Source organism: Patagioenas fasciata, chromosome 14 (genome assembly GCF_037038585.1).
Source record: "Patagioenas fasciata isolate bPatFas1 chromosome 14, bPatFas1.hap1, whole genome shotgun sequence".
NCBI lineage: Eukaryota > Metazoa > Chordata > Aves > Columbiformes > Columbidae > Patagioenas > Patagioenas fasciata.
Genome location: NC_092533.1, coordinates 132,906 through 155,001, shown reverse-complemented (window position 1 = coordinate 155,001; position 22,096 = coordinate 132,906). Strand labels below are relative to the sequence as shown.

The 22,096-nt window shown below is 44.7% G+C and overlaps 2 protein-coding genes and 1 long non-coding RNA gene across 6 annotated transcripts in view; 2 read left to right on the top strand and 1 right to left on the bottom strand.

The window, feature by feature from the left end:
• LOC136107996 (uncharacterized) overlaps positions 1-4,750 on the bottom strand; it is a 31,512-nt gene extending 26,762 nt beyond the window's left edge. Inside the window, exons 1-3 of the long non-coding RNA XR_010652347.2 lie at positions 4,498-4,750; positions 1,624-1,760; positions 776-887 (exon numbers count right to left, since the gene is read on the bottom strand). This is a non-coding gene — a long non-coding RNA (uncharacterized lncRNA). The remainder of the gene's footprint in view (positions 1-775; positions 888-1,623; positions 1,761-4,497) is intronic.
• A 175-nt stretch (positions 4,751-4,925) lies between these two features.
• Positions 4,926-13,806, top strand: CDC23 (cell division cycle 23). 2 transcript variants are annotated; one of them, XM_065848963.1, is made up of 16 exons: positions 4,926-5,065; positions 5,208-5,280; positions 6,168-6,305; positions 6,561-6,603; positions 6,965-7,070; positions 7,165-7,297; positions 8,500-8,677; positions 8,771-8,868; positions 9,086-9,167; positions 9,742-9,895; positions 10,048-10,167; positions 10,505-10,580; positions 10,910-10,971; positions 11,830-11,908; positions 12,000-12,119; positions 12,996-13,806. In XM_065848963.1, exons 1-16 carry the CDS (start codon positions 4,950-4,952, stop codon positions 13,164-13,166), a joined length of 1,749 nt encoding a protein of 582 aa, XP_065705035.1. In that variant the 5' UTR covers positions 4,926-4,949; the 3' UTR covers positions 13,167-13,806. The 2 variants fall into 2 exon arrangements, with proteins under 2 accessions (XP_065705035.1, XP_071670681.1); XM_071814580.1 differs by lacking the exons at positions 4,926-5,065; positions 5,208-5,280 and adding an exon at positions 5,356-5,569.
• A 388-nt stretch (positions 13,807-14,194) lies between these two features.
• JAKMIP2 (janus kinase and microtubule interacting protein 2) overlaps positions 14,195-22,096 on the top strand; it is a 42,364-nt gene continuing 34,462 nt past the window's right edge. For 2 of the 3 annotated variants that reach the window (XM_065848958.2, XM_065848961.2), the window contains exon 1: positions 14,825-14,942. The gene's annotated coding sequence lies outside the window, so the exon portion shown is untranslated. Of the gene's footprint in view, positions 14,305-14,824; positions 14,943-22,096 lie in introns of those variants that run through there. The other variant, XM_071814579.1, reaches the window with a different exon arrangement.

The following is a 22,096-nucleotide window of genomic DNA, read 5'->3' as shown; positions in this document are numbered from 1 at the left end:
AGTCCCAGAAAGGGCCACAAGGATGATGATGGCCCTGGAGCACCTGTCATATGGGGCAAGGCTGAGAGAGCTGGGACTGTCCAGCCTGGAGAAGGCTCTGGTGGATCTTATCAATGTGTATAAATACTCCAAGGGCAGGTGCAAAGAGGATGGAGCCAAACTCTTCTCAGTGGTGTACAGTGACAGGACAAGAGGCAATGGGCACAAACTGAAACGCAGGACGTTCTCTCTGAACATCAGGAAACACTTTTTTACTGTGAGGGTGATCGAGCACTGCAGAGGTTACCCAGAGAAATGGTGGGGGTCTCCCACCTTGGAGATAATCATAAAACATTAACCTCTTTTCTCAAATGGAGAGTAAGTATAGTGAAAAAGGGGGAAAAAATGCCCAGACAGACCAAATATAAATAAAGATTTACAGAAAGAACTTGTAAGAATCTCCTGACATTAGAAATCTGAACTGACGTGCTCAGTAACAAAGCTCTGATGCGTAAGGAAACCACCAACAGCTTTGGCTGCTATTTTATTTCCATGCTCCGTTCCTAGGGGGAGGGAAGAAAAATAAAAATAGTTGCATATCAATAGCTTCTACTTCTTCCAGTATGAACTTTGGGCAATAATGAAAGGGGCAGTTCTGCCTTCCCACATTCAATTCCCTCACTCTTATGTTGACTCCAGTGGCCTCATGAATGGATTTTCCGCCCAATTAGTTTTCATTAACATCTAGATGTACAATCACTAGTGTCAAAACAAGGACGGAAGGTATAGGACTAACCTTTTCAGCATACAGAGCAGACTCGGGTCAGAGGGCAGTGCTGGTGGAACCACAGACTGCAGCGTCTCTGTGCTGACGGGGCTCTTAATAGTCACAGATTCCTCCTGCTCACCTGCAAGATTAAGACCACCACTCAGAATATTGTCTCCAGCCTCTCTTCTCCTCAGTGACTTCTAGGATGCATAGCAGCACACTAAATGCAATCCAATCAAACTAACATAGTTTTACAATTCAGCCTAACCATAATTTTTGAAGACTGGTTAAAACAATTGTCTTGGTATCTTGAAATGGGAGCAAGTCTCTTCTCCCATAACTCAGGAACTGCAGTTTAGCAACAATCTGAAGGCTCTTGAATAACAGAACCCTTCAGAATCGGCATAGTTCTTCACAGTTTCACTGTGATACCTAGGGGTCTCAGTGGGCAATATGCTAAGCAGATGGTGCATGTTGGTTTCCTCAGAGCACCTGGGCTAATTATGCATGCATAGCAGATACTACATTCAAGCTCATCAGAAGCTGCAATTAAATAAAATCTCTTCAAAACAAAAAACATATGGCATGAGTCAATGGACTTCTCAGATATAAAGAAGTGATTCAGGCACAATAAACACTTTTGCTGCATGACTCCAGGGTCCTCAGGGGTATTTTATGTCACCTCATCTCAATTAACCTCCCATGAAAACAATTCAGATCTGAGCAAGAGAGAGAAAAAAGACATTACTGACAATACACAAAAGCCTACTCTGATGTCATAATGCTGTATTACTTGAGTCACAGGCAGATTTCCTGGAATTCAGTTTTGAAGCAGGAAAGCAGACAATAAAGAATACAGAAAGAAGAACACCTACCTGCTGTGAATCAAAGCAGAAATGATTTCAGATGCCCAGGAAGTTATTATTACCACTGAAAGCTGAAGAAGCTTTCCAAACTGCATCTTAACACGTTATTCAACTTCAAAATATTCCCCATGGCAATTCTGCACATACTGCAAATGAAGAATACAATAGTTCTAACACTCTCATGGTAGCTTCTGGGTTACAAGATGGTTTTCTATCTCTTTACTTCCAAAAAAGACAATTTACTGTAAACTCATACCTGCCACTACCTGTTCTGACATTGTTGTTCCAGCACCACCCTTTACATAACAGCAGCAACACAAATAACCAGCAATACTCCATTATATTACTTAGAGACACTTTTTTCATTATGCTACACTGCATTGCTCACAGGAAAATCCAGTTCTTCCTTTGGAGCAGGGATACTTTTTGCTTTCATGGGTTTGAGCCTAGTTATAATGACTTCACATTCACAGTCCCAACGCAATTATTTTTGCACCAACCAAATAGAATACATCATAGAAGGTTCGATCAAACAAACGCCTTCTGAACTCTGCTCAAAATAGTTACAAAAATATGGCAAGTATCTAACAAGTTCTCATTTTATAGCAGAGAAAGAATTCTCTTTAGAAATGTGCTATTGTCACACTAAGACCTTCTGAGGTATAATTTTTCAAGACACAGAAATTACATCACTGTTAGCAGCAGTCCGTGAAATGGTATTATCTGGTAACCTGTGCCCTGTTCTTGAAGAATGAGAAACATCTTGACAACTGCGTGGACAGAATAGTTATATAAGTATGCATACATTCCAAAGTTTGTAGTTCTGAAGAAGTTACCTTCAAATTTCCCTCGAAATAACACAATTCAAGTATCCAAAACCCCATTATAGGATACACAGTTTAAGCAGATTCATACTATTTTTTTTTTTTTAAACCAAAGGTGACTTGAAGAGGGGTAACATAGCATACATACACAGTCCAGACAGAAATATAACTCTCACTTCCAGAAGAACACTATTAGAAAGAAGAAATATAAAGAATATCTGAAATAAAAGCTTGTCGCCATGGGATTAGAAGTTTGACAAGAGTCCCCTTACATAAATAAAAGCAATTCCACATTCAGGAACTCAATAACTGTGTCACAGAGCTGATACAAATTTCTGGGCAAGCTTTTTCACTTCTGACAGGCAATCTCCTTTATTTTGAAACTATCCACAGTTTGTGAGAATTTATTCTTCAGTCTTGATGTAAATCAAGTATAAATGGCTTCCCTCACATCTTAGGGTCACATGGTTTCCAAGCGCTAATCTTAATGATGTCCTGGCAGACTGTACAACGAGCAAAAGCAAGAGGCGCATTAACTGTGCTAAATAGAGAATACAAGCAATAGCAGGAAAGAATTCTTATTACCTCAAATTTCTCAGTGTAAAATTATACAAGAACCTGTAATCATAGCTGATTTTTAAATGAGTCAAAATGCACAGTTTGATAGCATCACAATGAAGAAGTTGAATTCAGATAACACAGAAGTCTGGATTCTCTCTGTCAACAGATTGAATTCCCTGTATTGGCAAGACTTGATAAAGGCTGCTTACATCAGACTTCATTGAGCAAGATTTTTAACTTTGAAAAAAAGACCCAATCCTTTTAAAGTAACAGTATGGACACAGCCCACTTCTATGGTGGACGTAATTCCCCCTCGCACACAGACCTTCACTGTTTTTGTCACCATGTTTCCATGGGGGACTAGAGACAGTGTCATCCAGGCAGCTGCGCAATGACATGCTGAACAAAGTCCTGCTCTTCCAACAGAACCCAGTTAGTACAGCCAAATTAATCTGTATCGCCCTAAGATATTATCAGTTTTCATGCACAGAGGATTTAATTAGTCCCCTGCTCTAAAAGCCAGACCTGGGTGTCACTTAAAAGATGCATCTATTACACAGTGGCATGACAGGAAGAATTATGAGTTCTCATTATGAAGCAAGTCTTGAGAAATTGAATTATTGAACTCTTAGCCATGATTAAGTACCCTTTCCTCTCTTACTGCTGCTTCAAGGAAGAGCCCAAAGCGCCACCTTTTGCTGAAGAGTTGGAAGCACAAATAACAAGTTCAGAGGCTGGTGAACTACTGCAGTGACAGCTACTCACACACTCAAAGCTACCTGGTTGTGGACCAAAAAGTAAACCTGTCTTCTCACTGAACAGCTCAGAATGTCAGACCTGCCCAAGCTGCTTCATGCAAACAGCTGGGGCATTCCTGCCCAGGTGGCACACGGCAGGAACCTGACATAAAGAGTATTTTGCCCAGATTTAAGCAAGCATCCAAATAAGTGGCACTTTTTTGCAGAAGGTTCCGTATTTCTTACTGAAATCTCATAGAGCACTTCAGACATATTGCTACAAATTCCAGTCAGGAAAACAGCACGCAATACCCAGTGGGCCAAAAACTGGAGATAAACAGACTGACAAAATCACTTCACGGTCCTCACACACACACGAAATCACTCATTGGATTCTTGTAAAACTGAACAACCTTAAATTAGAACAGTGTAATTATCAACCAGCTATCAAATACAAAATTTAGGAGAACAGCCCACTCTAACAGGTGAACTCCAGAGAACACAAAAGAGACTGTAAGGACAACAACAATTTATCTTGAGGAAAAAAATATTCTGAGTCTCTTTTCATCTGTGTTTTGGGACAGGGCAAGGAGAGAAGGAACAAGTCAGGCATTTTGTGTTGACTAGACCCACTACTCTATTGTCTAGACCACACCTCCTCAATTTAGCTGTGAGGATGCTGTGAGGATTTCTCTAGGCCTTCTTTCTCTTCATTCTGTAGTCTCAACAAACATTACCTTCATCACCTCAGAAGTACACACCTGTTAAAGACGGGTAACTATATATCTCAGTGGAAAGGCACAAAGCCCAAACAGTTAATAACCTTCTGACAGCAAGCAAAAAGCGGGTGAAAACTACTTAAAAAGGCAAAGCTAAGAAGGATAGCGCCAAGATAAGCAGTTTGGTGCATTGGGAACCCTCGTGTTCAGCCTTTCTCAAAGCACCTTGTTCTGCTGTCCTTGCCCCTCACGGCTACCAGAGGAGACACTTCCAGCAGCGGAGGAGAGCGCGGCGCCGAGGGGGCCCCGGCTGAGGCCGCTACCGGTGAGAACGCGCCTCCGCCACAACTGGCCAATCAGACCTCAAGACTTTGGCGTGCCTGCTGTGATTGGGAGCGAGGCTTCCCGAGCTCATCCAACCAGAAGGCTGCGTCTAGAGAGCGGAAGCGCGCTCAGTGTGCGGCGCTGTGATTGGCTAGGAGGCACACGGCGGGATGGCGACCGCGGGGCTGGGGAGCGGGGGCTTCTCGGACCTGCGGGAGATCAAGAAGCAGCTGCTGAGCGTGGCGGAGCGGAGCCGCGAGCGGGGCCTGCAGCACAGCGGGAAGTGGTGAGCACCGCGGCCGGCCCCGGCCCCGGCCCCGGCCCCGGCCCCGGCCCCGGCCCCGGCCCCGGCCCCGGCCCCGGCCCCGGCCCCGGCCCCGGCCCCGGCCCCGGCCCCGGCCCGCGCTCACGGGTCTCTCTCCTCTCAGGGCCTCCGAGCTGGCGTTCGCCCTGGAGCCGCTGCCGCTGAGTGAGCTGCCGCCGCCGCCCGCGCTCACCGAGGTACGGCCGCGGGGAGGGGCCCGGCCGGTGCTGGCGGCGGGGAAGCGGCTGTGCCCTGCAGAAGGCGCGGCCGTTCGGCTGGCAGGGCTGCCGGTCCATCTCCCCGCGCTGCTGAGCACAAACGCCGCAGCGGCCCGTTTGGAAACGCCGGGCAGGAGCTGCTCTGGGTTCTGGCTGGTGTATGATGCTGTGAAGTTCCCTCCCATTCCATATTTAACGGAGCTTAATGTGCTTTCCCAGTTGAAAGCATTCCATTTTACTGCTTGCTGTGCTCTAAATGAGATACTCTGTAAGCAAAATTTGAAATCGTGTTACTTCTTGTTTATCCTTGCTAAGCCCAAAATTTGTTGTAATATCAGTAATTTTGTGCCATTAAACTTTTGCTCCTTGGGACACCAGAGAAAGAAGTGTATCGCCATCCCCGCTTCGGCAGGTGTACACTAAAACTTTTAGGTATATGCCTGTTTTGTTAAATTACAGGAACGAAAACATTAAGTGCATTTCAGGACAGTTACCAAGGAAATGTTTGCGTTTAAGTTAGGAGTTAATATTGTTTGAGATGGAATTTCTCATTAGGTTTCTTATTTACAGTCATTTCTACTCATTTAACAGCTAGTTCATGGTCTCTGGTGGCTTGCCACAATTTGTTTTCTGGAAACTCGTTTATTTTAAATGTTTCAAACTAGTCTATGCTCATTTGAGCACTAGGAATCTGATCGCTGAAGGGAGTGGAGAGGATTTTCTGATTGTACTCAAACCATCTTTGAGGATGAGTACCCTATATTTTTAGCTTTCAGAGCAACTTTATAGATACATTTGTAACTAGATGAGTTTCCTAAAGCATGTCAGAACTTCTGAGATCTTAAAACTCTTCTGTATCCCTGCAGGAGGATGCTCGTGATCTGGATGCCTATACGTTAGCCAAGTCTTACTTTGATCTGAAGGAATATGACAGGGCCGCCTATTTTCTACGGGGCTGCAAGAGCCAGAAAGCCTACTTCTTGTATATGTATTCGAGATACCTGGTAAGACAGAAGGTTCAGTGCCTTTTAGCACTGGACTCCTCTGCATCCCACCCCTCCCTGGCATACCGTATTTTTTGCCTATTTGTTCCAAATGACCACCTGGAAATCCCAGTTGTGTTTAGGGGGAGGGAGATGAGGTGTTTTGAGAACTGTGATGTTTGTGCAAACTTAGTTTACATGCTGCTGCTAGCATTGCAGTAAACATAAGGAATATGCTGCTGTAGTGTAATCTTAGTTTTCCTCTCTTTTGGACAGTCGGGGGAGAAGAAGAAGGATGATGAGACAGTGGATAGTTTGGGTAAGTCTCTGGTGTCAAGAAACACGAGACAATATAATGAAACTTCCAGTAGTGCCTCTTGATGTAAATTATCTTGGATTTATGCCTTTCCCCTCAATTTTTGGGTAGCAGTGTGCTGTAACATTATTTCTTTAATTCTCTCTCAGTTCATTGGCTTGATAAAGGTTACAGATTTTCATTTATTAATTCTTCTCTTAAAGCAGGTGATCAGACTAAGTGATTTTCTTTTAAAAAGAGGAAAATAATCACAGGCTGGGAAGCATCTAGGTGATGTCAGTGATGATTCTGAATATACCCTACACTTTGTAATTGCTGTGGTACGACTCTTTACTGAAAGCTGTTTGACTTTCTCTTCATGCAGGACCTCTGGAAAAGGGACAGGTGAAAAATGAAGCTCTACGGGAATTGAGAGTTGAGCTCAGCAAGAAACACAAGGCACAGGAACTGGATGGATTTGGCCTTTATCTGTGAGTGTCCGCATGGATTTCTAACATATTCATGTGTATCTGTGTGGATATGCAGGGTTTTAATTTCTGATTAACTTGATAACATTCTTTACAGGTACGGTGTTGTGCTGCGGAAGCTGGACCTGGTGAAAGAAGCAATAGATGTGTTTGTTGAAGCTGCCCATGTCTTACCTTTGCACTGGGGGGCCTGGCTGGAACTTTGCAACTTGATTACAGATAAAGAGATGGTAAAACTTGGGAGATATTAAGATGTGGTAACAAATTCTGGAGTTTAACTTGATTCAGTTGCCCCAAAATTGATGTCGCCTACTACTTTATTTCTGTGAGACTCTATCAAGCAAGGCAATCTAAGATTGTAAAATATGTTGTTAAAGTCTCTTTCTTCGATTACTTGCCATGCTGTAGTTTGAGAATCTTTATGCAGGCATGGCTGATTTCTTATCATTCACCCACAAAGCAGTTTAAGAAATGGCTAATTCACATACACTGAAGTAGTTACCAGCAGGGTTATTGCCTTGTCACATGGAGGAGATTCTCCTAAAATATTCCTTTTTTTTTTTTTTTCCTTAATCTGGTACTAGTTCCACAGTTATTCAACACTTTTGGTGGCCTGAAATGATTTATAGAATCACTGCCTTTAAAACTAAAAGAGTAATGTAGGTGTTCCCTTTGTCAAGTACAAAGCCATGCATAGGATCAAAGAACTGAGCTTGTGTATAGAACTAAAAACCCCACTTTCTTCTTCATGCATGGGGTTTTATGAGACCACTTCTGGCACTCTTCAGTCAGTTCTGGCTGGTGGAATATTTTAAAAAGTAGAGGTGGCACAGAAGAGAGCCTTACTGATTTGTGGAAAAAGGGAAATGCATTTTTGATGAGATTATTTGGATTCTGTTCACCTAGCTCATCAAAAATATTGATGTGATATTGATGTTCAAACATAAGAAAGTACAGCCTTTCAAAGGACTTCTGAATTTAATGGAGAAACAAGGCCAGTGACTGATGCAGAAGCTGGGTGGTGTCAAATTTGAAGACCCATTCTTTACTGATTGACCAAATGAAATGGCTTCAATTCTTCTGCAGTTTCAGTAGTCGTGGGTATAGATTGAGTGTGACTATATAGAATTGTATGGTCCACTTTGTAGTGCTTTTTACACTGGCTAGCTTAATGCTCCTTTCTTGTTTCAATATTCCCAATTTATAGGTATTATTTAGCCTCTCCTGTGGAAGAACCTGATATTAAATCTTGGTCCTAATACCGCTCTTCTGTAGCTGGTATTACGGTTTAATAAAGCGATTGCAGGAAAGCCTCCTACCTCGAGACCATCTGCTAAACCATGGGAGGGAAGATAATGGATTCTTTGCCACAGGTGGCTCTTAGAATGCTACTGATTATCATCTCTTCCCCCTCTTCTTTGGTTCTTGCTAGTTGAAGTTCCTGTCCTTGCCAGACACGTGGATGAAAGAGTTCTTTCTTGCACACATTTATACAGAGCTGCAGCTGATAGAGGAGGCTCTGCAGAAGTATCAGAGTCTCATTGATGCAGGATTTTCCAAAAGCACTTACATCATCTCTCAGATTGCTGTTGCCTACCACAATATCCGAGGTCAGTGGCACTTACTAACTAGTAGGAACGAGCCTTTTAATGCAAACTTGACATTTATGGTTCTTGTTTTCCTACCTGCTGTTCTTTCTTCAGATATTGACAAAGCTTTATCCATCTTTAATGAGCTAAGGAAACAAGATCCTTACAGGATAGAAAACATGGACACTTTCTCCAACTTGCTATATGTAAGGGTAAGCACTCTTCCCATTGCCTGTCCATAATGCTGGTATCTATCACAGGCGTGTTAAACACGGCAGAGCAGCTGGTGCTGTCTAGCCTCTCTGAATATAAGCTTTCAGCTTCTACTTCACAGCTCCATGAAATCAATGCAATTGCTACATGACTAGGTTTTCTTCGAAATTGTAACATGCTCCTTTTCTCATTGCTTTCATTTCTTTGTTTTGCTAGAGCATGAAGCCTGAGTTGAGCTACCTGGCTCACAATCTCTGTGAGATAGACAAGTATCGTGTTGAGACCTGCTGTGTAATTGGTGAGAGCCAGCTCTTCTACATGATCTTATTATGCTGTCCACAGGCTGTGTGAGGAAATGTTAGAAACAGTTGTGAAAACGATCAGCCGGCAAGGCTATCAAAACCACTTGGTGAATGTGGATTCGGGCAGCCTAAAAAGCAGACCAAATGAGAAAGGGTGCCCTTTTCCCGCAGTTCTCCCTGAATGAGCTGCTCTAATACTGTCGGTGCACGAAGGAGTTGAAGAAATCACTATGAACACTCGGGTATTTGATAATCCCTTTGTAGTCCTGAAACTCCAATGGAAATAATTGTGTGTCAGGAGCAGGAAATGAATGTTAGAACGTGACATAAGTTTTAAGGCCAACGGGATGGGATATAAATTGATTGGCACAACTGGAAAAGGATTGACCAGAACACTGGAGAACAGACTGCTGTTGTTAGCTCTCTTGAGGTTTGAATCAGTTCTGCCTTTAGTAGGACTCTTAAGTTAGGAGGTAGTAGATAATGCCTCTTCCATCTTTTTTTCCTTACTTCTGTTATGTGTTGTTTGTTTCTTTTAAATTTATTTAAATATTGTGACTTTTACTTTAGGGAATTATTATAGCTTGCGTTCCCAGCATGAAAAAGCAGCACTCTATTTCCAGAGGGCCTTGAAACTGAATCCTCGTTATCTGGGAGCCTGGACACTTATGGGACATGAGTACATGGAAATGAAAAACACATCTGCAGCTATCCAGGCTTATAGGTATCACTCATGTACTGCACAAAATGGTGTTTGAGTTTGCATACATAAGAATTGAAGTGGTATCTTCTATTTTTTGTTAGTCTTTTGCCGAACTCTGTCTTGGTTTTGATCCCGACTGCTTTCTGACCAGTTCATCTCCTTTTCTTCGACAGGCATGCAATAGAGGTGAACAAAAGAGATTACAGAGCATGGTATGGTTTGGGGCAAACCTATGAAATCCTCAAAATGCCATTTTACTGTCTCTATTACTACCGACGGGCCCACCAACTCAGGTAGAGTTGAGAACAGAGCCATGTTTATCGGTCTTCATTCTGATGTGGTTGCGTCTATTAATAGCTAAGGAAGGGGAAGGGAGAAGAACATCAATGCTATGTGATTTGTGCAGTCTTGCTATTCCAAATCCTTTTAGTTTTATTAATTAACTATTAGCAAAGGCTTTGTCAGTTAAATGCTGAGTAATGCTGGTCAGGAGTGTAAGTTGTAAGTGATGTTTTATGTAAGAAAAGATGACAGACACTGCCAGATGTAGATTTCCACATTCTTTCCACCCCCCACCCTGAGATCAGCTGGCTGTCCGTTATGCTATGTTTAGAAATTACTCTTTTACAGACCAAATGATTCTCGTATGCTGGTTGCTCTAGGAGAATGCTATGAGAAACTCAATCAGTTGGTGGAATCTAAAAAGGTAAGTGAGAACTGATATGTGGAGTAAGACATCAGGATATCTCCTAGGACACGAGGTGGAGTTGCAGTAGAATTAGTAGAATTGTGTTGCTAGTCCTACTGGAAATGCACACAGTGTGGTGTTAGGAGCTTATTGAAATTATTTCTGTGGCAGTTACAATTCGGGAAGTTGTGCTGCACTGTAACTAGAGCAGCTGATGGAGTTGTCCACAGGTGATATATGCTCCTTTGGTGAAAAACCATGTAGTTTTCTGTTTCAAATTTGCTTGCATGAGTCATGAGCTGGAAGAATTTTTGTGATGTGCTTGACTGACTTTTGTTCCTTGACAGTGCTATTGGAGAGCTTATGCTGTGGGAGATGTGGAGAAAATGGCACTGGTGAAACTAGCAAAGTGAGTATGTGTTATCACTGAACCGTCAATATTGTGTTAAATGTAACCAGCGCTTTGATCCCTGGTGATAAAAAACCAAATGTAAAACAAGTGGAACTGCTGTTAGGTAGCATAACATTTACTACACAGCTCCAAAAGTAATCTTTAGGTCTGTAGTGACTGCAAATTCTGGTGTCCAGCTTTAGCTTTAAGTTTCCCTCAGAATAACTGGAGGGAATCATATGACCTGTGAATCCTGAGGTGATTTGAGCAGGCAGTGCTGGCAATTGTACGTGTTGTATTGAACCTTAAAGCAATCCATGAGGGTGGATGATATACAAAATTGTAGATACATTTCCCTCTTCCGCCCCCTGCCCCATCCAGTATATGGTGGTGATATTGGGAAAGGATCAAATGTGAAATAAATGTAAACACTCTGACATCAGCACTAATTTTTGGTGGGGATAAAGTAATACAAAGTGGAAAAAGTGAAGGGGAAGGAAAAGGACAAGTGAAAGTGAAGCTGCTCTACAAAGACTTTTGGGATGTAGCAGGGGAAGAAGCACTAGAGGAAATAGAATAGGCTGTCAGAGGTCTGTTAAAAGCTTTAAAATGTAGCAGAATAAGCAAAGGTCCCTGCTTGGGTTGTCACTGCTTCTAGCAGTTAGTATCTGACTGGCTCCCTTCCTGGTAACATCAGTGTTCTCAAGCTACATCATCACTTTCCGTGAGGGGCAGCACACGGTGCATGTCTTGCAAATTCTGAGGAAAAAGACTTGGCCTTAGTGCAGGTCAGGCTAAGCAGATACTTTCTCATAGACGAAGGAGGTCTTTGACAGCACAGCCTCGTTCCAGTGGCCCATTTTTCTCCTCTTCTAGGCTGCACGAACAGCTGAATGAATCTGAACAGGCAGCTCAGTGCTACATCAAATACATCCAGGATATCTATTCCTGTTCGGTAAGATGATATCTTGGTGATAAAGGTAAATGTGGTGTAGAACTACCTTGGAAGGCACTCAAAGATGATGGCTTTCCCTCCCTCACTGTAGGAGTTAGTGGAGCACGTGGAGGTCAGTACTGCCTTCCGTTACCTGGCCCAGTACTACTTCAAGTGCAAGCTCTGGGATGAAGCCTCAGCATGTGCTCAGCAATGCTGTGCGTTCAATGACGTGAGTACTTGCGCAGTCTTTGGCGTTTCTTTCTGAAGGATCGATGATCTTGATGTCGGCTCCCCTCAGAGTAAAAGAAATCCTTTGTTGAAGGAATGAGGGCTGTCTGCGATGCAGGTCACATTGTGAGTGGTGGTGTTACATACCTGATTACCAATGCTGCCCGTGATGGACTAAAATAATGGAATATGGTGTAGATAGTAAAATTGAACCGTGTCTCATTGGTGTTCAGTAAATAAAAGAATTTGAGACTCCATGTGTCAGTCTTAAGGCTGCTGAAAGTCTCGGTGGTGAGAAGGTGGTTAAATGCTCACAGACTTCCACGTGCTGTGTAGTGATGATACTCAAGTAACTTTTTCTCATCTTCTGTGTGCAGACAGTACAGAAGATATTGTATTACTTAGGTTTTGGATGTGACTCTGTACTCAGAGATGTTCTGTATTTGTAAGTGGACAACTTTGGATTTTTTAACTTCAGCCTGGTGACAGATACTAGCCAAGAGTGCAGGGTGTTTAGCCTATCCTTAACAAAGCTGTCTGGGTCTCTAGAGAACTTGAATTCAGCTTATTCAAAGCTTCTCCAGTCTACTTTTTGCTGGAATATTCAGCCAGCTTCAGTGGTTGATGGTATCACTGTCTGAAATACCCAAGTAACATGTAAATCTGGTGAGTAAAAGGAGAAAAGACTAAAAAAAAAAAGGTGGTGTATCTTAATACTTTTAAGTAGCAGAAGAAAAATGAAATAAGGATGTTTATTGTATCTTGCAACCTTACAGAATGCCGAAGTCCTATAACTTATACTGTATACATACTGAGTTAGACCGTGGAGCCATCCATCCATAGGTACATTGTTTTGTTTTTTACAAATTGTTTGCAGACTAGAGAAGAGGGAAAGGCCCTTCTGCGGCAGATCTTACAGCTTCGCAACCAAGGAGAAACGTTATCGACAGATATTGCTGCTCCCATTTTCCTCCCTGCATCATTGTCAGCCACCAACACTCCCACACGTCGCGTCTCCCCACTCAATCTGTCTTCTGTAACACCATGAACAATGCTGGTACTTCTAACCTGTGCACTGAATGTGACATTGCAGATGGGGCTTGGGACCACTTTATTTCCAGTGAAATTTCTCCATTCGCGTGAAGGGTAGGAGTTATTGGAAGCCCCAGCTGAAGATGGATGTGCCCCCACAGGCAGAGTGCGGCCTTTGAGAAAGTGCCTATGCTGAGATGTGAGAACCTGCTGCACTTCTCCCCAAATTGTTCCAGTCAGAGGGCAGACATCTCCCAGTACACAGGGCTGCTCCTAACTGAGGGATTGCAAAGAGCTTCTCAGCTTGAGTTATAATATATTTGAAGTGTGATTCTGCCCTGTTACCTTTGGTCTTTACTGAACTTCCTTGGATGACCTCTTAGTGGTATCATCGCTGTCTAGATTGGAAACTGTTACCTGCCTGGCTACTTAAGGACTTCTCCTGGTCTTGAACTACACAGGAGCTGTTTCTCTAAAGCAGTAGATAGAGACACTTAGATATAGGTGCCATGTCTCTGGAGGATGGAAGGGTCGGAGGAATTCCAAGTAGCCAGAGTGACAACTGTTTGCCATTCTGGCTGTGGATCTGACAGATGTTTTGGCTTTCAGTAGAAAAGCAGCCAGTGGGATAGAACAATTAAAAAACTAATGGTTAACTTGCTGTCCTTGGGCTTCTTTATGGTGCAGCTCTCATGTACTGTAGCAAATGAAACTGGATGGACTGTAATGGATCATTTTGGTGAAGATGGCTTGTCCCTGTTCCCATATCCAAGCGGTAAGGCTAAGTGTGACTTTCAAAGATGCATACGTATGCATATGTACTACGGGCATGATCATAAACAAACAGATTAACAAAAGCAAGAGGACAGTGCCCTTAGATGCCTTTGCTGAAAACAGGAACCGTTCCTCTGGTCTCTTCGGTATCCACGTCTAGACTGTGGGTGCCTTGTTCAGTCTCAGCTCTGGACTGAGGATATCCACAGGTTTGGGGTTCTCCTGTGACCTGGCTGGGCCCAGTTGGGGTTGCCGTTGGAACATAGGTGTATGTACACAGAGCGAAGAGCACAATGATACAGAGAACGGGCACCAATAGTGTTTAATTAATGAAAGCGTAGAACACGCTAGGATGATGAGTTGTGTCAACCAGACTAAAGGTAGGTGACCAGCTGCCGGTGGCATCTCTCCTACCTGTCTGTCAGCACTCGCTTCCCCCCCAGTTTTCCCATGCTTGTTTCTCCCTCACCCACCTTCACCCTCCTCTAGGGTCTATGGTCATTCCCCAAGGCATCCTATGCTACTTTTTATGTGGTCCTGCCACCCCCTTCAGACATGTTCAAATAAATTTGTTCTTGCTTGTAGGCTGAGGTGCGATTTCAGGTGCGGTGAGGTGACGCCCCCCTGCCGCCCACACGAACGCCCTGGGCTGCGGGTATTTCGTGTCCCCAGGGTCCGGCCGGAGGGTCCGCGCCGCCAGGCCCACCCCGAGCGGCTCGCACGGCGCCCTGGCAGCCCCGCGGTGCGGGGTCGGGCTCCCGCCGCTGGCGGCCCCTCCGTGGGCGCTGCCTCCGCCGTCCCCGCGCCGCCGCGGCGTTGCCATGGTGGCCGTGCGCGCGGCGCTGCGGCGGGGCGGGGCCTGCGCAGACCCCCGCCCGGCAGCGCAGGCCTGGCCGGGAGGCGGCGGGGGCGGCGGGGCCGGGGCCGGGGCCGGGTGCTGGAGCCGCCACGGCGGCGGGAAGATGGATGCGCCGCGCTCGTCCCTCGCCGCTCAGCGTTCTCTGCGGGCCGCGGCACGGTGAGCGAAACGATGACTTGGGCCGGCTGCAGGGGCTGGGCGAGGGCGGCGGCGCGGAGCGGGGGAGCGGTGGCGCGGTGGCGCGGAGGGGGTGAGCGTGAGCTGCAGCTGGAGATGGCGGTGATGGAGAGGAGGGCGAGCAGGAGCTGGTGATGGAGGCAGAGGTGTGGCCGGCGCACCCGCAGCGGCGAGCCGGGAGCCCTGCAGCTCCCGCACCGTCGTGCTGCGGGCGGGCATTGTGTGGCTGTGCCCAGCGCGGTGGGGCCGCTGGTTACAAAGGAGGTTTCCAGGCTGCGATGTGCGGAAGCTGCGGCGGCAGCGCCCGGGCTGGGCCTCCGTGCGATGGCAGCGGCGCAGCCGAGCGGCGCCCTGGGCTGTTGTTATGGGCGCTGTATCTCTGCCCGTTCCATTATGCACAGAGCATTGCACAGGGTTTCTGGCCGACCATGTATTTTTTTGGAAATGCACCTGTATTTGTGTTGAAGTGTCAGGGTTGGTGCGTCTCTGATGTGCGTGTGAAGACAATCTCTGTTGCAAACACAGACCCCACAAAACGCCTCTCTTGGTACGTGCAACACATGCCTTTTTTCACAGCCATTGACTGATGAAACGTGCTGCTTGGGCTGACGTGCAACGTATTTGTAAATCACTGGGCTGCCACCGTTCCTCAGTTTCACTATGGCTTAAGAGGGATCGAAATCATGCATTTGGGCTATCTTATGGCGCTGAACGCTCATTTGTAGTCTGTTTCTATTTTTTGCTGTGAATGCAAATATATAAAAGGTGCTGAGAGTACCTTATAGGCTGGGAACATAAGTATATTATTTTAAAGTTTAATTTGCACTCTTGTATGGAAGAAAATGAATGAGATGTGTTTTTTAAACCATTTGCATTCTGATACTGCTGTATGCATCACTGTACGGTGACACATTGGAGTCCTGTTCTCAGTGTCTCTGATTTGCTGGGTCAAATTCTGCACAGGTGCACGTATCATGCCTGGTCTAGGTGACTGGGTGGCCCATCAAGAGAGTTTTATCCCTTTTCAGGCAGTAACATAAGGGTAATTGCTTCTGCTCTGGCTCAGGTTTTGTTTCTCTTGATCTGGCCTGCTACTCTCCGTACAGATTTCAAATCCAGTCCTGCTGTGCTGTAAATGCCAGCTTTGCTGGCACTTGACCAGGTTCAGATTGGCACTTGAGTGAGGTCAGTATCTGGTGATTCTGAAAGGTTCTCTGGGAATGGTTATGAGGGTGGCGAGAGAGGTTATCTGGTAGTTGTTGAAGAGGCTGTAAGACATGGGTGGTCTGTAAGTAGTTCTGTAACAATTAAAGGACACCACGGCTGCCTCCGTGCAATGACTTTGGGCCATCAGAGTGTGTCCAGAGGAGGGCGAGCAGACAGCGAAAGGCCTCGAGGACAAGACTCTCTTGTTTGGTTCAGCTTGGAGAAGAGAAGGCTGAGGGGGGAGCTCATCGCCGTCTGCACCTTCCTCATGGGGGGGCAGCAGAGGGGGAGGTGACCAGTGACAGGACATAGGGAATGGAATGGAGCTGCGACAAGGGAAGTTCACATTGAACGTCAGGAAAAGGTTCTTTGCTGAGAGGGTGGTTGGTCACTGGAACAGGCTCCCCAGGGAACCGGTCACAGCACCAAGCCTCGCAGAGTTCAAGAAGCATCTGGAGGATACTTAATCACATGGTTTAGTTTTAGTTGGTCCTGCGAGGTGCAGGTGCTTGGACTTGATGGTTCTCATGGGTCCCTTCAAAGCTGAGATATTCTGTGATTCTGATCAAGTTAATGGGGTTGCGTCCAGTTCCACTCTTACTTCTGCAGTGAGCAAAATCCTGAGGAGGAGCCTCAGGGAGGAAAGGCTGGAGAGTTTCTGTTGGGGTTTCCGCAGGAGATGCCTGGTGGGGTGGCTGCCAGAAGCTGTTGATGTGATTGCCCCTGTGGCCTTGTCCCTCTCCCAGAACTGAGGCAGCTGGGGGGCTGCTGGCATTCTCTGGTTGCCAGTGAGCTGCCAGTTCGAGGGACCAGGCTGCGAGTGACAGACGCTGCCACCTTTCTGACTTGCTGATCTTGGACTGACTGTTCTGTTGGTGCCCGAGGCAGAGAAACATGGCCCTTACCTGGAGATTAATTCAAGCCAGGTATTTCACAGTGTCCACCCCAAGCTTAACTTCAGGCTCTGCGATATTGCGGATGCTAATGCATTGCCTTGGCCTCCGTTTGGGTAACCTCGTCACCTTTTAGTGGCTTCTGATAATCCCTCTGCTTCCAGAGGGCATTCCCAGCTAAATAATCTTCTGAATAAGAACTTCCATGTCCTACTTATTAGGAACTGAACATAAGGTACAGCTGAAACATGGTTGTGTGTTGACTCTTGTAGTGCATGCTTGTATGCTGGATCCTGTTAGACTTTATTATCAAGGCCTTAATGTAGCTGGAAAGGTGCTGCATAATTTCTCTGTCATTGCAAAGCCTCAGTGACCTCAGGGTATTCAAGTCAGGAAAATGCTGTGAAACATAACTGGCAAAACGGTGTCCATAATAATTTTCAGTTGTTATTTTTATTCATCCATTTGATAGACAGTTGATATTGTGGTTTAAAAAAGCGTAAGAAAATAGTCCTCCTGTAAAAAACAATTAAAAAGTATGGTGATGGATTTTTCCTGTCATAAGGCTGCTATAACTCAGGTGTAACTTGAGCAGTTGAAATCCAAGTAATTTGTTAATAATAACTTCTTTTTAACCAAATTATGGGAGACTGAAGATGCTTACAGCTTGGCTTTCACTACTGGGTCATGGTCATTTACCAGATACCTGAACTTTCAGTCGCTTTCTCGTCAGTCACTCTTTGTATCTTCTGGGTTCTGTCAGATTTCTCTTTAATCTTTGCGCATAGCGATGCAATGTTTGGGTTCTAAGATTGGAAACCAAATGTTTTTGATTTTGTTTTTTTAAAAAATATTTTACTTGAATTTACAATGACATGTTTGACCAAGCTAGAAACACATAAGTACAAATTCCCAGCAGATAGCCTCCTCGAAGTTCCTCTCTGCATCTGGATCCTTTGATTGTCTGCTCTGTGCTAGATTATAACAGATTGATCTTCTCGTCCTCACAGGTGGATTCTCTTCTGCTTTTTCTGTAGTAATCATCTACATCTGTGCAAAGCACCTGTGCAGTTCTCTGCCATCAGCACTCAGGATCCAGAATCCATGGGGGTAGAAAAATGTAATTTTTGTAGTACTTCTTGGTTTTGTATTTTCAAGGTCTATTTGAATTTCTCCTTTAAAATATGAGGACGAGAAGTCTTTGCTCCAGGAGGTGGGGCTCTAAATAGAAAATTCAATGGTAAAGCTCTGTGGTCTTGCCAGACTAAATGCTGTCGAGTTAAATGAGTGTAAATGCAGCTTCTCTGTAAGTGACAGGCAAACCGTGTGGATCCCGGTGTGCAGTGTGGATTCTGAAACATCCAGTGAACTTTAGAGGGAAAATAATGGCAGGCAACCACGTTGGGGAATGCAGGCTTTCAGTTCATCTCACTAAAAATTACAGTGCTGTATGATTTGCTTGACGTGTATTTGGGTCACTGGTGGGCGGCTGAGAAACCGTCACACATCCTGGAAAATTTAGGACCATTTTTTAATCTGGAAGATCACGTTTGGGCGTCACAGCGGTTCTGTATGTTACACAGTCTGCATCAGCTGTGGTCGGAAGAGAAGCGAAGTGACCACCTGCGCAGTGTGGTCAGACAGGAAGAGGCAGCAACATTTTGGTACATTTCGGTACATTTTGGTACGCGGCTGCATAGTGAAATCCCGTTCTTACAAATGAAGACTGGATAGGCCACGATTCCATTTCTGACTTTGGATGAAATGTGACTTTGTGGTGAATAATAGAGCAAACTGATACACCTGAGAAAATTATTCAGGTAGAACAGCTGCTGTGGTATATGGCTCTTCTTTTATATTAAAAATAATAATGCAAAGCATAACATTATCTCAGATTATTTTATCAAAAAACCCAAAGTTAATTATTTGACCTGAGAACAACTGACGCTAAAATGCACGTTGTCTCCCATTTTCAGTTTATGCATTTCCCTCATCTACACCTGGGAGGTCAGATCTCAGTTACCATTTAACACCTGTACTCCAATTGTCAACCTATTTGTTGAATTTTGTTGAAATTGTTTATTATAATATTCTTTTAAGTGTTTAGAGGGAAGACTTATTAAAACTTACATTGTATGGACTGTAAACAAAGGGTCTAGGTAACGCAGAAATTAAAACTGAAAAGGAGAAATAGCTGTTGAAAAATGCATTGAGGTCCCAGGAGGTTTAAGCTCATCAATAATGAGTAAGCAAATAAAGTTGGGAGAAATGGTAGAGTCAGAGCTGCTGGATTTTTTTCTGCTGTGTGTGCACTGGTTTGCTAAAATTAACTAAGTTTATTTTCTTTTAAAACGGATGCAGAAATGTTTTTCAATATTCGTTTCTATAGTGTATGCCAAATCCTTAGAACTCTTAATGTCACAAGCGATGTTACATTTTAATTAATTAGAATCAATACTGTACTGTTTTGCATGCACTTGGGGTAGGCTTGGTGTGGAAATATTTTAGTGCTTAATTAAAAAAGACTTAAAGTTGTATTAATACAGATCTTATATGCATATTTCCATGAACGTGAATGTTATTTTTGTTCTTGAAGTTCTGCTATTCTTAAATAAGTCATTGGGGTTTTTTGCACTGTATTTATTTGTACTTAATATTTAAGGTTCTGCAAGCTGCTATAATAGATTCCCTCTCTGTGCATCGGTGAGGAACAGAACAACAAGATGCAGTAATTTTTGGAGAATCAGCTGGGAGAATCTGCTTTAATTTAATACAACTCTTAGTGATAGCCCCTTCTCCCCTCTCTGGTGGGAAGTTACAATCAGTCTTAGATGAGCAAAGAGTATGTGGGGACTGTTGAAGAAGATGGAGTAATTTACATTGTGTTAGTTACTGTTCAATAGTGTGTAACTAAGCAAAAGGTTGCGTTAATTAGCTTGGAAATGCTTTTAAGAATGAACCTGCAAGTTTGGAGCGTGTCTGGTGAGTGTTTCAGGGGCACAGCTGGCAGCGGTGGAACCCCCGTGCGTATCCGGCGGCGTCACCGCGTCCCCGCGCACCGGCGGCGTCCCCGCGTCCCAGCGGTGTCACCGCGTCCCGGCGGCGTCCCCGCGCACCGGTGGCGTCACCGCGTCCCGGCGGCGTCACCGCGTCCCCGCGCACTGGCGGCGTCACCGCGTCCCCGCGTCCCGGTGGCGTCCCCGCGTCCCGGCGGTGTCACCGCGTCCCCGCGCACCGGCGGTGTCACCGCGTCCTGGCGGTGTCCAGCCCGCGCTCGGGGCTCTGTGTTGGCAGGTCTTTCTGAATTGCGTCCTGTATTTCGTAGGTCGCAGCATGGCCTACGTGTTGCCGTGTTCCTGGAATATGCGGTGTGTCAGTGATCTCGCCTGTGTTAGGTGATCTCAAGGAGAATGGAAGCATTGTCCTTGGAAATTGGTTTGCAATGATAAACAACAGCTTAGTGCCTATTAAAATACCACTGAAACTAGCGTATTTTTCTGGTTTTAGGTGCAGCCTTGATGGAAATCTGTGTGCTCAAGGCAGTATCCTGACTGTCTTATAAGTGTAACCTTTTAATTTTTTTGTAGCTTGCCATGTCATGTATGAACCAGCATCTCAGCTGGGTTTAACGGGTGGCATTTTGCACTTACGCTTTCACCAGCTGAGAGTCCGAGCCATCACCTGCTTACATGGGAGGAGGGGGCTGCTCCCCTCATCAATATTAGCTGATGCTTCCATTTTTAAAACAGCACAGTTCAGCTAAAAATCAACCTGCAAATTTCAGGGGCAGTTTTTAAATAGTAAACTGTAAGGATGAATTCTACATTCAACACGAGTTTCACTGTGTCTTGGTGGTTTATTTGTTGAGTCCTGTTCTTTGCGTGACGAGAGCTGCTGAAGTCACCGCGTACGATGTCGTGTGGTGTGTTCTCGTTCGATTTGTTTGGTCAGGTGGGCAGGAATGACACTTCCTTGTCCCTTAGCCGTTAATGGAAAAGAAGGTTTCTGATGTTACCCGGTGAGAGTTCTGTTTCAGACCGTTGCTAAACTCACGGGCTCCAGGCGTGTTGAAAGAGCCTCTTTCCACGTGTGATAGAAAAGTAAGAATCACAACAATTCAGAAATGGAAAAGACCAACTCTGGTCATAGTGTATTCATAAGTGAATAATCCTGAGTGTTTCTAGTGAATGTTGCGTGCAATGTTTCTATTTTTAAAGGTATTTTGACTCTAAAAGATGCATAGAAATGGCTAATGTGTTTACGTTTCTGCTGAAAAGCTGATGTGAAGAGACAAACTGTAATTCATGTTGGCTTAATCTTTGCCTGGTGATAGGAACACTCAGATTCTTTTCCCAGAAAATGGAAGGAAAGAGCAAGAGGGATGTAGGACATGGGAAATTGGAGCAGTGTGTACATGAGGTTCTGCAGGGCATTGACAGTGATACGGTGGGAGAAGAAAATACATTGAAATTATACTGAACTGCAGGCTGCTAAGGGGTTGTAGGAGGGACTGATCTGGGTGGAAGTGAGGTGTCTGGAAAAGAAAACTGTTCATTGTAGAGATCTGTGCTGTTGGACATGAGTGTGGGAGGCAGAATGCACAGTTTTCTTGCTCATCTTTATGTTGGGATCTACCCGTATTTGCTGTGGCAGGAGCTGAACTAAAAAAACGGCAAAAACTTTCAGAAGTTAACCTCTTACTTTAAATAGAAAAATTACCTAGATATCTGACAATCTTTAGTAGTGAACGTAAAATATCCTCCTCTGATAGCTGTAAGACAATAGACAGTCAGGGCTATGGCCTTAGGAAGAAAGAAGAGGAAGGGTTTCCAAGAGAAAGATACGGAGCATGAACTTTCCCTCACTGTTGTTTTCTTGTTTATATGCTTTTTAGTTAAATAAAAGGTGGTTTTCCTGACTTGTTAAAATGAGAATCAAAGAAAGGAGAACTCGATGCTCTACACTCTGGGAACGGCAATGTTCCTCTTTCACGCTGTGCGTGTTGTCACTGGCCATGGGTGAGTGTGCCCCTACTTG

Bases quoted from the DNA above. Each gene is read 5' to 3' on its own strand.
- CDC23 (XM_065848963.1), top strand. From the start codon at position 4,950: ATGGCGACCGCGGGGCTGGGGAGCGGGGGCTTCTCGGACCTGCGGGAG. The intron at 5,066-5,207 runs GTGAGCACCGCG...CTCTCCTCTCAG, and splicing joins CTGCAGCACAGCGGGAAGTG to GGCCTCCGAGCTGGCGTTCG. The intron at 5,281-6,167 runs GTACGGCCGCGG...GTATCCCTGCAG, and splicing joins CGCCGCCCGCGCTCACCGAG to GAGGATGCTCGTGATCTGGA.